At 38.8% G+C, this 13,176-nt stretch overlaps 1 protein-coding gene across 1 annotated transcript in view; it reads left to right on the top strand.

Annotated features, from left to right (window-relative positions):
* pip4p1a (phosphatidylinositol-4,5-bisphosphate 4-phosphatase 1a) overlaps positions 1-12,760 on the top strand; it is a 30,582-nt gene extending 17,822 nt beyond the window's left edge. The window contains exons 5-7 of the mRNA XM_084911988.1: positions 4,360-4,412; positions 6,429-6,519; positions 9,968-12,760. Coding sequence (XP_084768114.1) covers positions 4,360-4,412; positions 6,429-6,519; positions 9,968-10,111 — 288 coding nt within the window. The 3' untranslated portion in view covers positions 10,112-12,760. The remainder of the gene's footprint in view (positions 1-4,359; positions 4,413-6,428; positions 6,520-9,967) is intronic.
* Positions 12,761-13,176: the final 416 nt, after the last annotated feature.

The raw sequence follows: 13,176 nt of genomic DNA, 5'->3' as shown, positions 1-13,176 counted from the left end.
ACCAATGAAAGTCCTGTCACTAAGGAAGGTCCAGAGCCACTAAAACACAACAGCTGAATAAAACACTGTCTTTCGGGTGACGCTTTTATCGTCTGCAGCCAAAGCTACAAACCTGTAACAGTTTGAGTAGCCCTGCAAGGTTTTTGTTGTGAAATGTACTGTAGTGAGTGAATTATTGAACATCCAAAAAGCACTACACCAAGTATATGTTGAATTATTGGTACAGATCAATAACCCTATCAGCTCTCTGCTGATATATTATGGTCATTTTCTGCTAAAGGGAGGAAGGGAAATTCTTCTTGCTGCTCTTTTAACAATCAGTGGGACAGGTAAGGATGGTTTAGATATATGGTGGATGAGAGGAGGTGGGTATACTGAGAGAAGGAGAAGAATAGAATACACCGCCGTTCTCGATTTCTCTGACTATACCCACCTCCGAGGTGAGATGGATGGTGCTGGGCGTTTAGCATTCAGCTGGACCTTTCCTACATGCTTAAAGACAGGGCGGCTGAACAAAAAGTTCAGATCTGTGCCCTGGGTGGCGTTCTAGTTAATCTTTTGTTGCAGATCCTGGTGATAATGTTCTCAGTGTTTCTTTCAAGACAAGAATAATGTACAGCATGCACACAGTGAATTCTGCCCTGCAGGGTTTACAAATGTATCACGGCCCAACGTTGGGAAGAAAGTAACTGTTTGTGTCGTGAGAGAGAACAGTTTTTCTTATTTTGCTGTTGTGTAGCAAGCAGCACCTGCTGCCAAGAATTTGGATATTTGGATTGAATATCAGTAGGTGTATTTAGAAAAAAGGAAAAAAAAAAGGCCTTCAAGACTAGTTCATAACTTGTACCTGACATAAAAAGCAAAATATTACTTTATATCAAAATCATCTATTGCACACATGGGCAACAAAGGGCTCAATAGCCACATTTAGCCTGTGAACCATATGAGTCTGGCCCTAGACATTAAAGGGAAACTACCCTCCAGGGTCTCGCCTGGGAAAAAACATTAACAGGAAGTATTTGGTTAATGGGTGTTGAAGTGAATTACTTGGGAGCAAACAAATTTCACATGAATCCATGTTCTATTCACAATAGAACATGTTTAAACTGAGGAAATGTACCATTTCAAGAACATAATAAGGTCATTTTGAATTTGATGACAGCAACACGCGTCAAACTGTTGTGACAGGTCCATCCATATTTTCTGCTGAGTAGGATTCCCTCGTCTTCTAACACCTGTAAATACATATACATGTCTTTCCAGATGTGTAAGAACTGATGCATCCCCATGTCATCAGAAATGCTGGCTTTAGGAAACAGTGCTGATAAAAAGGCACATGGTTTCTCTGCTCTCTAGTCCAGCATCTCACATCCATGTTTTTCATAAACACTTAAAAACTTTGATTCGTGTGACCACACAACAGTTTTCCACTTTGCCTCAGTTCATTTTAAATGAGCGTTGGGCCAGAGAAGCTGGTGGTGTTTCTGGATCATGTTCTCATACAGCTTCTTTGCATGAATGAGCTTGAACCTGCATTAGTGGATAGCACAGTGAACTGTCTTCACAGACGATGATTCCTTGAGGTGTTCCCGAGCCCATGCAGGGATTTTCGTGACAGAATCATGCCCGAGGGCCAGAAGATCATAGACATTCAATATTGATTTTCAGCCTTGTCTCTTGCACACAGAGATTTCTGATGAAACTCTGAATATCTCATCACCTGAAGTGCATAAAGCCATCAAAGTCTTCACAATTTGACATTGAAGATTATTATTCTGACATTCTTCCACAAGTTTTAGAGATATTTTTTTTCCCATAGATTACTGAACCTCTAACCACCTTGGCTTTTGAGAAACTGCCCCTCTAATGCTCCTTTTATACCTAATCATGTTACTGATGTGTTGCCAATTAACCTGATTAGTAACAAAATGTTTCTCCAGTTGTTTCCTTGTAGTACCACTTACTTTTCCAGGCTTTTGTTGCCCCGACCCAACTTTTCTGAGACAAGTTGCTACCATTGAGTTTAGAAAGAGCAAAAACTTTTGTGAAATAATATAATTTCTCAGCTTAAACATTTAATATGTTCTGTAGAATATTGAGATTGTGTAGTATTTTAAGTGGCAGATCATACGCTAGGGGGAGCAGCCTAAAGGAGGAGATGATGTTTCATGTCTCTGTAATCGGAAATTCTTGTTTTTAGAAAAAAGGGCCTTTTTTTCTGCCTACCAAAATTCATCAAGTTTAACATAAATAGTGGTCCTTCTCGCACTTTATCATTGTACCTCCCTGTGGGGGGGAAGAAAAAGAAAGTTGTCTAGCCCTGATTTAACATGTTATTGGAATTAAAGCAATGATTTATGAACCAAGCCTAATTTTTATGTTCTCATTTATTACTTTATGTGACTGAAAGTTACATATTTTTCTGCAAGAAGGAAATTGCACGACTTTAAAGACAATTAATCTGCATGTAGAGGAGCACGATTGTAGCAAAAATTATAATCCTGATTATTTTTTCATTATTTAACATGTTAACTTTCCTTTTGAAACATCACACGTTTGTTGAATTCAAGTGTCAAATTCCCACATTACATTGTCAGGTGTTAAGGTTCAAATATTGAGGAAGGAGAGTACAAACAACCAGGTCCAGAAGAGCTTGGTCAGACAATTGATTTTAATGAAATACACACATGGGAAGACCAGCTCCGTTCGCAGACAGGGCTGATCTCCGACTTAATCAAAGCATAAGCAGATATTTTATACCATCAGGGCTTGTATCTCATGCGTCATCAGATACAATATATGCATACATCAATTCAAAACCACAATGACTTTTAACACAGTTTAAAAAGGAACATTGTCTCTATCTTCATGGCAGCTGTTTCCTGTCAACCTGCACTTAGACTCTGCTTTCGGTTTCAGTTCTGCAAAAGGCACACTCTGCAAACCTGCAACTTCCTATCAGCCTGCCACTTAGTCTTTCTGAAAGACACACACTGTTTAAACATCTGAATGCAATATCAATACTGTAGATTATATTATTAATGCAATGGTAATGTTGATGATTATTAACAATAGCAGTAAAATAATTTCCCTGCTCTCCACACAGGTAAAGCTCATTTTTACTTTAAATGAGCTGGGTGCACTGTTACATCAGGAGCATTTTGTTTTGTCCAAGCACTATTGATAAATTAACATGACGTTACATTAACATATATCTGAGCTCTTCACACCCCAGCAGAGCCTTATGTGGAGTTTATGATTGATGTGACTTGAAGAGAGACGAGGAGTTCTTTGCTCCTTGCAGCTGATATCCATATGATTGAGAGACGTTAATGACAAATGTTCCTGTCAGAAGAAAGAAAGTCCTCTTCATTTGCATGTTTTTTATGCTTTGTATAAAAACTTTTTTTCTTTTTTTTTTTTGTAGAAGGAGGGTTTCATTACTCAAGCTTAATTTTGGTAAAATTTCAAATGGTCAGACCTCTGTAAAGTCAATTAAAACTGACTTTGACTCACCTGTGTGTGCCAAAAGCCAATTTTGAGCCAGGAAAACTCAACATTTATTTAAAAAGAAAAAAAAGAAAAAAAAAAAGAAAGAAAGTTACCCTGGGGCTGGTCAATTATAGCAGCGATCCTAATCAGGTTTATTTTGCTCAGTATTGAGGTCCTGATAAAACACAATGCCTTCTTTTAACTTTAAAGAAAATTTTTATTTCTGATTTTAATCAAAGTCGTTCTTCCTGTCATCCTGGATAAACTCACCTCAGACTGTTAGTTTGGAGAGACGCGCTAAAGAAAAGACAAAAAATGTTGGCCACAAAAAGAATGCAGAAACATCGTGTTTTCATCTGGATAATTTATGCTGATAGTCATTGGAAGACATCATTGTATTTGAATTTTGATTATTTGGAAGAGTGTTATTTTACTGCAGTGTTTCAGTTGCAGGCCCTTTACACTTTCTCACTCCCTTCGGTATCCAGTCCTGATGATAAAAATCTTCTGACCAGCCCAAATGGATGGGGGGGGGGGGGAAATCTATCTGCTGTTAGCACTTTATAAACAAACTGTGAAGGACTTCTCTCCAACACCTGCTCACATTTGCTTATCAATCTGCTGCACAGCTATACTTATTTAATTTTTACCTGGTGCTACGTTTATTTTTATTTTTTTGAGTGAAGTCAGAGGCAAACTTTTGTGCCTGTTTCATTATAAACCTAACAGAAGCAGAATTACTAGTTTGTCTGTTAGAGGTCAAAAAGAGAATTAATGTGAGTGTAAGTGTGTCGCCACCATAACTGCTAAGCTGGCAAACGTTTTTAGCTGAAGCCGAAGCTCACATCTTTCTCTTTGTAATTTCAGTGGACAGAGTTCACAGATCGGACGCTGGCCAGGTGCCCACACTGCAGGAAAGTGTAAGTAGCTATAAGCAAATCATCCATTACACCACTCTCCTCTCACTGTACACAATTTTTGCTTTTATATTGTTTGGCATTAAGCTGTAAGGTTTTACTCAGACACAGTAACAAAAAGGTAATAAGCAGTGACTTCAGGGTCACTTTAATTAAATCTCTTACTTCCTGTTTCCTCACAGACCTCAATTAGTGTTAAATGTCATGAGGCTTCTGATCTGTCACATTGTATGTCCATATATGTTTAGTACCTCAGGTTACAGATTACTGTATCACTGTCTCCATGAGCTTCTTAACGTGGTGAGAAATGGATGCAGGATGCTAGTATCCATTGCAATTGCATGATAAATTTGAAATAATATAGGATGCGGTTATATACATGTTATTGATTATACGTTTAAAAAAAAAAAGATAAACTGAATAATCAGAACGGATATACAAAGCAAATAGCTGCCTTTTGTTCTGGTACTGAAGAGACGTGCCAGTATGTCAGCTGTCTTACTGCAGTGCACAGGTGTGCAGGTGCAGTTTTTGTGAACAGATTTAGTCACAAGACTGTAGTTTGTCAACACAAAAGCATCTACAGAACCTGCATTCAGTCTGGACAGTTACGTTTCTGCAGGTGTACCACCATCATCCATGTTTTATTTCAGCTTTGCACTTGCAGTTAAAAATGAAGAATGTAGAAATGCAAACTAAAATTAAGCTACCAAAAGTAGTTATTGTAATTGTTTTTATAATGTATTTTAACATGACACAAAAGGAAATATTCTGGTGTAAAAAAACAAACCCAAAAAACCAACACACACAGTTAATGATGGCTGAATTATATTTAGCTGCTCCAGTTTCGGGGTGATATTGTTCACGCTGTTGAACCTGACTGGAAAACCTGAATGTGACAAAGGTAGCAGCGTTGTCTCAAGCCAAACATGGCAAATGATTCAAGGTTGTTGCTCTAGCAGCCACATTTTGCATGCATTCATAACTTGTTGAGGCACTGTCCACACGCCCAATACTAAATCCTTTAATACTGAGGAAAATTTTAACACACATAAACAGCAAACACATGTAATTTTAATGCCAACCTACTGGCTGAAAATTATTCAGTGGCCCCTCCCCATCTGCCGCTTGGGCACGATGGCAGCCATGGAGGGTGACAAGTGTTCTACATTTTGCATAATCTGGGTACTTGTAGTGTACTGCATGCAGTCTATTTGTGAGGGTGAACACACTAGTTGTACAAACCTGCCAACATTAGGTTTGAACATCTGCATGTTTTCGCAAAAGTGCATTTTCTTAAGCAAATAAAATCAAAGGGAGGTCAGTGATGTGTGAGTTAAGTAATATTGAATATTACTGTAGTATCTCTGCACACTGGTCACGCAGCCAGCTGCACAGACAGCCTGGTGTTATTTGGCCAGCTCAGAAGATGGAAAATTAATTTCACTGTCCTACCTCCTAATTCAATATGGCAGGAAAGAGGCGTTGTTTGTGTTTCTAACATTTTGATTATAGAAAGCTGGAATCGGTGAATATCTTTGTTACTTCATCAAGGTCTGAAACTCCCTGTTTCATGTGGCACATGTGGCTCTAACTACCATTTATTTGGTGTGTTTTAAAAGTCTTTTTCCCCTGTTCCTTCACAGTAAGGAGGGCTTAAGTGCAATTGTATTCTAAATAAAATTGTATGCACTCTGTGGGTTGTGTATGTAGAGTTTTACTGAGAGGCTGGACATTGTGGCAACTTGGGTAGTTTTAGATAAACATAAAACAGTACTGATGCAGATATTATTCCTAATAAGTTTAAGGGTCATGCAAATTACTGGAGTTCCTTGGGAAAAACAGGAGATATTAAAATAAAGAGGGCAGCAGTTATGAGTAAGGAAAAGACAGGAAGCACTTGATATAGTTAATGGCTGAACTTCTCACACTATGAGTCTGAACAGAAAAATACATAAACCTGCAGGGTTTTTTGCTGCATTTAAATAAGCAATATTAATTTCTAGCTCTCCTCTACAGGTCTTCAATTGGTCAGAGGTATCCACGGAGGCGGAGCTTGTGGTGTTTTCTACTCTGCTTGCTATTCAGCATTTCAACCGCCGGATTGATGGTGAGCACACGCTGCCCAACGCCAGTCTGACACCCACATGAGTCAAGGAGCTGTTGTTCAGTATTAAAAAAGAGATTATGAATAGCTGTCTGCCGGGCATTTATCTTTTTAGAAAATGGTTTTCATGTCCTTCCTGTTTTGTTTTATGAAGCGAAAAGTCCACAATTACAGATAAAACAAAGGTAGCAGGGAGAAGCAACATGATTGCTATCTTTTCTTTTGTCATCGCTTGTTTAACATGGAAGGTTGGCGCCTCGCGGCTGCTCTGCAGACCGGTGTGACAGGCCTCTATTTGTCATTGAGAAAAAGCACAAACTTTAACTGTAAGCTGTGTCAGGCTGCGACGCTGCCTTCAACACCCACAGAATAACAAAACAGAACATTTGTGCTGAGTTCTGATCTCCTGCTTTGCCTCGTCGCCTCTTGTTCTCTCAGTTGGACGTGTGCAAAAATCCATCAGAGCTCACGGTGCTTTTTAGAATTTCTGTTGTTGCCTGCATTTAAGTGATTGTAAATAGATGCTGCAGTGGAATATTATCAGAATAATAAAGGAGATAACAGCTGTTTTAGAGAGTCTAGAGTAAATGAGGGGTGTAAAAGTCTAACAATGATGCACAGAAGGGCTAAATGGTCAGGACATTCTGCTTTCTGAACAGCAGAGGGCGCAAGATGAGCATCAAAAGAGGCTGAGCATAAGAGGGTTGCATGCCTGGCAGCTTTAAGAACAGTAATCCAAACATTAAATGTGCTGCATTGAAAGCATTGCGTAATGCTGGTGTTGTGGCAATAAATGTCACGACGTGGAATGAGGTTGTGTTTTATGAAAAGGTGTTTTTAATTATATGAGTGGTGCATGAGCAGCAAGTTTTGACAGTTTAATCTTTAGGGGTGTTTTGCGTCAATAACCTTTTAACAGCAAGAACCAGAGACAAGTAACCGATCAAGCTGACTTTCCAGGCTGAATTTTAATTATGAGTTTTAAACAGAATAGTTAAAGGGAAAAAAAGAAGTTAAGATTCAACTCTGTGACGGCTTTGACATCCTGGATTTTGTCTTGAGAGTTGCGTGTTAAACTGTAAAAACCCCCTTGAGAACGACATGAATAATTAAACGTTCACACATCGTTTATAGAAGAAGAAAGATGAAGCTTGAAAGCATATTGATGTCTTTTGGCCTGCTTGAACTGTTAAGATTACCTCATGATTTCTATTTTTATCGAGCTTTTTTGGATTTCTGCTTCTGGCCCTGAACATTTGGAAGCATAATAGTGTATTATAGATGGTAATATTAAGTTTAGATATTCTTGACAACAGAAACGCCTCTAAATCCTTTTTCTTTTCCTGCTTCTTTTAATACCCATCTGAATTTTGCTTGAGTGTTTTGACTTTGAAAAGGGAATTTATATTTCCGTACTCCCAGAAAATCCCTGTGGGTTTTCTCAAAGTCACTTTTGCCATCTTCATTAAATAATTTTCTTCTGAGCAGCTGCACACTTAATACTTGATGGCAAAGCTGTTTTCTCTCTTATCTCTCAGTCACTCCTACATATTGAATATTAGCTTCTGCTTGAAAAATTGTGGGAAAAAAACCTGTCACTGCATTAGTGTGGTGCTGGTGAATTAATCACTAAGTGTGGATATGGGGCTAAATGTTAACTGGTCTTTGTTTTTCTGTCCTTGAGAGGAGAAATTGTGTTGCTGCCAAGTCAGTTTAAAAGCTGAAAATCTGATTGTTTTAGTTTGGGCTGCCTTGAAATTTCATTTAAATGTATGATATTTTTCTTATTTTATAAATCCAGCGCAGTTCTTTTCTTTACACATCTGTAAAGTCACGCTCTTCTCTTCATCTTCCCATGTTGAATGGCGGTTGCCCTTGCAAGACAGACTACACAGTCTAACCTAATCTAAAGCCCAGTCTATACTACTTTGCTGAGTACTCGCTGTAGTGGGCGACCTGCTTGTTTACATTTGTCCTTGTCCACTGGTGTGTCTGCATCACTCTGCCATCACGAGTAAAACTAAAGCTGTCTATCTTGGTCTTACAGACAGTAAATCTTGCGCAGCTGCTTTTATGGAAACGCAGGGTAGCGAGGAAACTTGAGAACAGACTGTGATGTGTGCACACATTTTCAGAGCTATGGAAACAAGAAAAGTGGCACATGTCTACACTGACAGACTACTGTCTATTCCATTATCATAATTATCAGTTACAGCCCCATTATATTTTATTTGAAAGCAGCTTCCTTGTGCTAATGAATATAGTATGAAAAAGACCTGTTACACAGGACTGTGATGCAGTTTAATGCAGTATCATAATTCAGGCATAACTCAAGAAACTTTTAAAACGTAGGTATTCTTGTTTTGCTTTTTGTTTGATTTATACTCGGAGTTCAAGACAATCCACTTTTAAAGACATTTCTTAAGGTTAAATAAATGTTATTGAGTCAAAGGAGTAATCTTGTAAAGTCTCAGTAATCCAGTCCAATTTATTGCATTTCGGTGTAGTTTTGTTTTTATACCATCGATTCAAAATAACAGTCCTACCAAAGTTATTTATTTTGGAAGATAAAAATACTACAATATTAGTAAGTAAAATCAACAACAGTAAGTAAAAACAACAACCCAAGAGCCAATAATAATAATAATTGCTGATGATTAAACACAGTAGTGGTGTATAAACACAGAGCAGTTTCCAGGTAAGGAAATCTCATGAAGGCGATTGTGTTCATGTAGATGGAGCATTTTCTGTGAAACATTACATCACTCATCCGAGTGCCTTCTTCAGTATGACTTTCTTTTGAGTGATTTGTTTTTTGTTGTTGTTGTTTTTCATCAACCTATTGGAAGATTTATGTAAGGATTATTTGACATGATAATCTCTGCAAAGTCGTGGCGGAGATTACTTCATACTTGTGCAGATTACAGCAACAAAACTGATCTGAGGATAAATGCAGGAAACCTATTCAAACGTACCTGCAGCCTAGGCTCATTCGTTCCCTTACATTTAGGTTGTTCGGCGTTTTCTGGCCATCCAAAATTCCATCTGGGTCGCACGTAATCACAGAACTGGAGTTACAGTCAGTAACTTCAGTTTTTTTAGCAGGACTTTTTTGTTGTGGAGCCACACTTGTTCCCACATGGACACATTTTAACAGTGCATTATAAATATGTTTTGTGTTTAATCACCAATAATAATAGGAGTGACTGTTTCACATGTTTTTGTTTTTATTTTAGGATTTATATAAAATTGGCTTCTTCTCATCCTTTTGTTCTTCTGCATGGCCGTCATACCTGCATTTTCCACCTAAAAAACTAAATAAATAAACAAGCTTCTCCAGCCTTATAAAAAAATGCCTGGCTCTGCCACTGCTTACATGTCCCTCTTGAAAGGGCTTTGTGGGGAGCAGATGGATGCCTGAATGCTCCCTCTGCTTGTTGTTTCTCTGCAGGCTGGAACGTGGGTGAAGGCTCAGACCTACAAGGGAATCTACGCCTCGTGGGCCGTGCTGCTGCTCCTGGTTCTCGTCACCCTGGCTCGGGCCTTCTACTGGGCCTGCATGAGGGTCAGCCAGCCCCTGCAGAACTTCACATAAAGCCCCACCACCACCAACACCTCTCCATCATCTGCCGTATCTCTCTTTCCAAACCGCCTGGCCAGGGGAAAGTTGGCTTTAATGAAGAAAAACGAAACAAAACACGATATTTATTTAAATCCCTACTACAGAAAGAAACAGTTCTCCTCCTCCTGTCCCTTTCCCTTTTAGTCCAACGTGTTTCCAAAACTGGATGGTGGCGGCTGCGACTGCTATATATATCTATCGGTAATTATGATGACGCGTATAGCCTAATGTACTGTTTATCTGTTCTAATCTCGTGGCCAGTGTGGGGCTCATTTTAACATTTTTTTTTTTAACACAGTTTTTTCCTCTTTACCCCTGCGCTGTTTTTCGTCTGCGGCGCATCTGCTGCACTTGCAACTTCTAAGACGAGGGCTTAAAGTTAAGTCTTAGATGTGATTATCGGGCCACCTTTAGTTTTTTGGGTGGCGGGGGGTACTTGCCCTTTCTAATCCTAATTTGTCATTAGGTTGAGTATTTCAGCATTTAACATTTCCTTTTAAACTGAAAAACAAAAGTCAGATGAAGCTAACAAATTGATGCCAGTAAGAAGATAGGCGGCTGAAGGGACATCAGCCTCCTTTTGTGAATCTAAAAGATCAAGTAGGTGTTGAAAAGTGTCTGAAAAATTGAATTCAGCAGCGTGTGAAGGTAGGCTATGATGTTTCTGAACTCTGTGTTTATGCTGAATTATCCCCTGGGACTGACTTTGATCCAAAGCAGCTTGAAAGCCTTAAAAGGAGGTGTGATAGAAGGATTCAACACTCGCACGTACGCACGCACGCACACACACAAACATACATACACAGCCACATTAATGCATACCATCACACAACAAAAGCAGGATGCTCTTTTAGAGTTGCACCAGCTCAGAAAGCAGTTTGTCAAAGGCAAACCAGCCTCCGTCTTCAAAGCCAGACCTGGAGACAGATTTCCTCCACACCGCGGTTTGTTTTTTTCAGCCCTTGAAAGAAGTGACACGCGTGAAAGTTGTGGTCCGACAAAAATGTAACCGCATTTGAAAGCTTCTTTTTTTCTTGGAGCCAAAATACAGCCAACAGGTTTGCACCAACTTCTCTGCAGTCAAAATAACACTAACAGCAGAGCTCGACAGAATCCTTCCTCCCCACTTATTCCTGTTTCCAAAAGATACGTGCGTGCGGTTTGCTCATGGTGCATTTTGTACAGCGTGGCTCTCTGAAGTACAGAATACCAAAACAAATAAACCACAAATGGGTACTGACTTTTAGAATACTGATATCTGCCTTGTTGCATCTGCAAAACCCTCAGAGTATATGTGGAGTTTCTTTTAGACGTGTGTTTAGTTATTGAACCACAGGAACAGGATTTTTTTTTTTTTAAGTGCTGAAATCTGGGCTTATTCTGCAAAAATACAGGACATGAGAGTTTCACAGCTGAGGGTAGAAACCCTTACCACTTCAAGATCTGCATCCGAATGCATCAAGTTTCACATAAGTCACCTTATTTCAACATTAAAAAAACCACGGCGCTTTGCTCTTTTTGTGTTTTGGGACAGTTCAGGATCACTTAACAGTACACACGTCGCTTTTTTGGTCACTGAAGACGGAGGCTGCTACTGGTGAAGTTTCCACATTAAGGCCAGCGGGAGATGTTACGTGGAAAGGTCAGAATAGGTCAGTAACATAAACACACACTATGAATACATTCTCACACAGTGCTAGTCCGTAACTCGTCTGTGGTTCTGAATCTGAATGTGGTAATAATTCTTTAATGATTTATGTTTTGTTTTTTGATTGTAAATATATTTGTTGTATGATGGAAGTGATTAAACAGATTCTGTTGCACTCTGAGCTTAACACTACTGCTGTGATCGCTGCTCAACTTTTAATTGTTCTGTTTGAGAGGGTTATTTTTGCAGCTCCTTCAATTGTTACATATTTAATGATTTTTACTTTTTTTTTTTGTGATCAACTACTAACCTAATGAGCCTCTGGACACACGTTCGTGTTCAAAACATAACTATTAACATACCAACAAAACAACACTGAATCACATTCCTGAGCGATGGCATTTCTCTCTCTCTCTTACACACACACACACACACACACACACTCTCAGCACCTTAGCCGGAAGTAAGAAACACTGCATACAGCAAAAATGAAGAGATAAAGTTACCCTGCTAGACTGAACTGAAGTCAATATGGATGCGTCATGTTATTTATTATACGCACTGCAAACTAGGATCAACTAAACATTTCAGCTTTTTACAGTTTTACAGTCTTATTTATTGTGAACGACGTGGGGTGTGGAGGAAGGTGATTTCATTTTCTTGCTCCGAGGGCATTTGTTGTTGTTTTTGTTTTATTTCTGTTTGGTTTTTTTCTTTTAAAGAACGATCTGCCTGTTTAAAGTTATGGTCGGTGCATTAATTTTTAAGACTGTTGGAAACAAAAAGAAATGAAATAATCGAACACGGTGCAAGATGACTTGTTTAAAGGACCCTTTTTTGCAGTGGAGTGACTGTGTTTTACCCACGACTGCAAAACAAATTAATCATGTTAACGCCAATAATCAAGAACCTGGCTGATGCTCTTTTCGGAGTTTGTTTACACTCGAATAAAGACATGATGATGTACAAAACTGGAGATGTGAGATCTTTTTATCTACCAACATAAAATTTTCGAATGCCTTTATTCTCTGCTCATGTCTTCCAAACAGATCTGGGGTTTTGAAAAGAGGATTTCACTGCTCGTGCTTCCTGGAATAATCAAACCGTTTATAGCTTTAAAAAAAATCAAAGAACTTCAAGGCGCTCTCTTTGGAATAACATTTACAATGGTTTTATTTTCATGCCATGGTCATGTTTGTAAAAACAGATTAGTGCTTTTATAATATCTGCTGGGAAAAATGAACGTGTCTCAACTCAGCCATCAACGGAATAATTCAAAAGAAGCTGCCTCAGATGGGACGTAGCCTTATCTGCTTCCATTAATGTCCTCATCACACTTTTTCCCAGGTGAGGCCCAAACCAGAGTTATTATAGTTTATTTTTTCTCTTT

This window comes from Perissodus microlepis, chromosome 18 (genome assembly GCF_051167445.1).
Source record: "Perissodus microlepis isolate ML-2025 ecotype Zambia chromosome 18, ASM5116744v1, whole genome shotgun sequence".
In the NCBI taxonomy this organism is placed as follows: Eukaryota; Metazoa; Chordata; class Actinopteri; order Cichliformes; family Cichlidae; genus Perissodus; species Perissodus microlepis.
The sequence above is the reverse complement of the archived record's forward strand: the minus strand, read 5'-3'. Positions and strand labels throughout refer to the sequence as shown.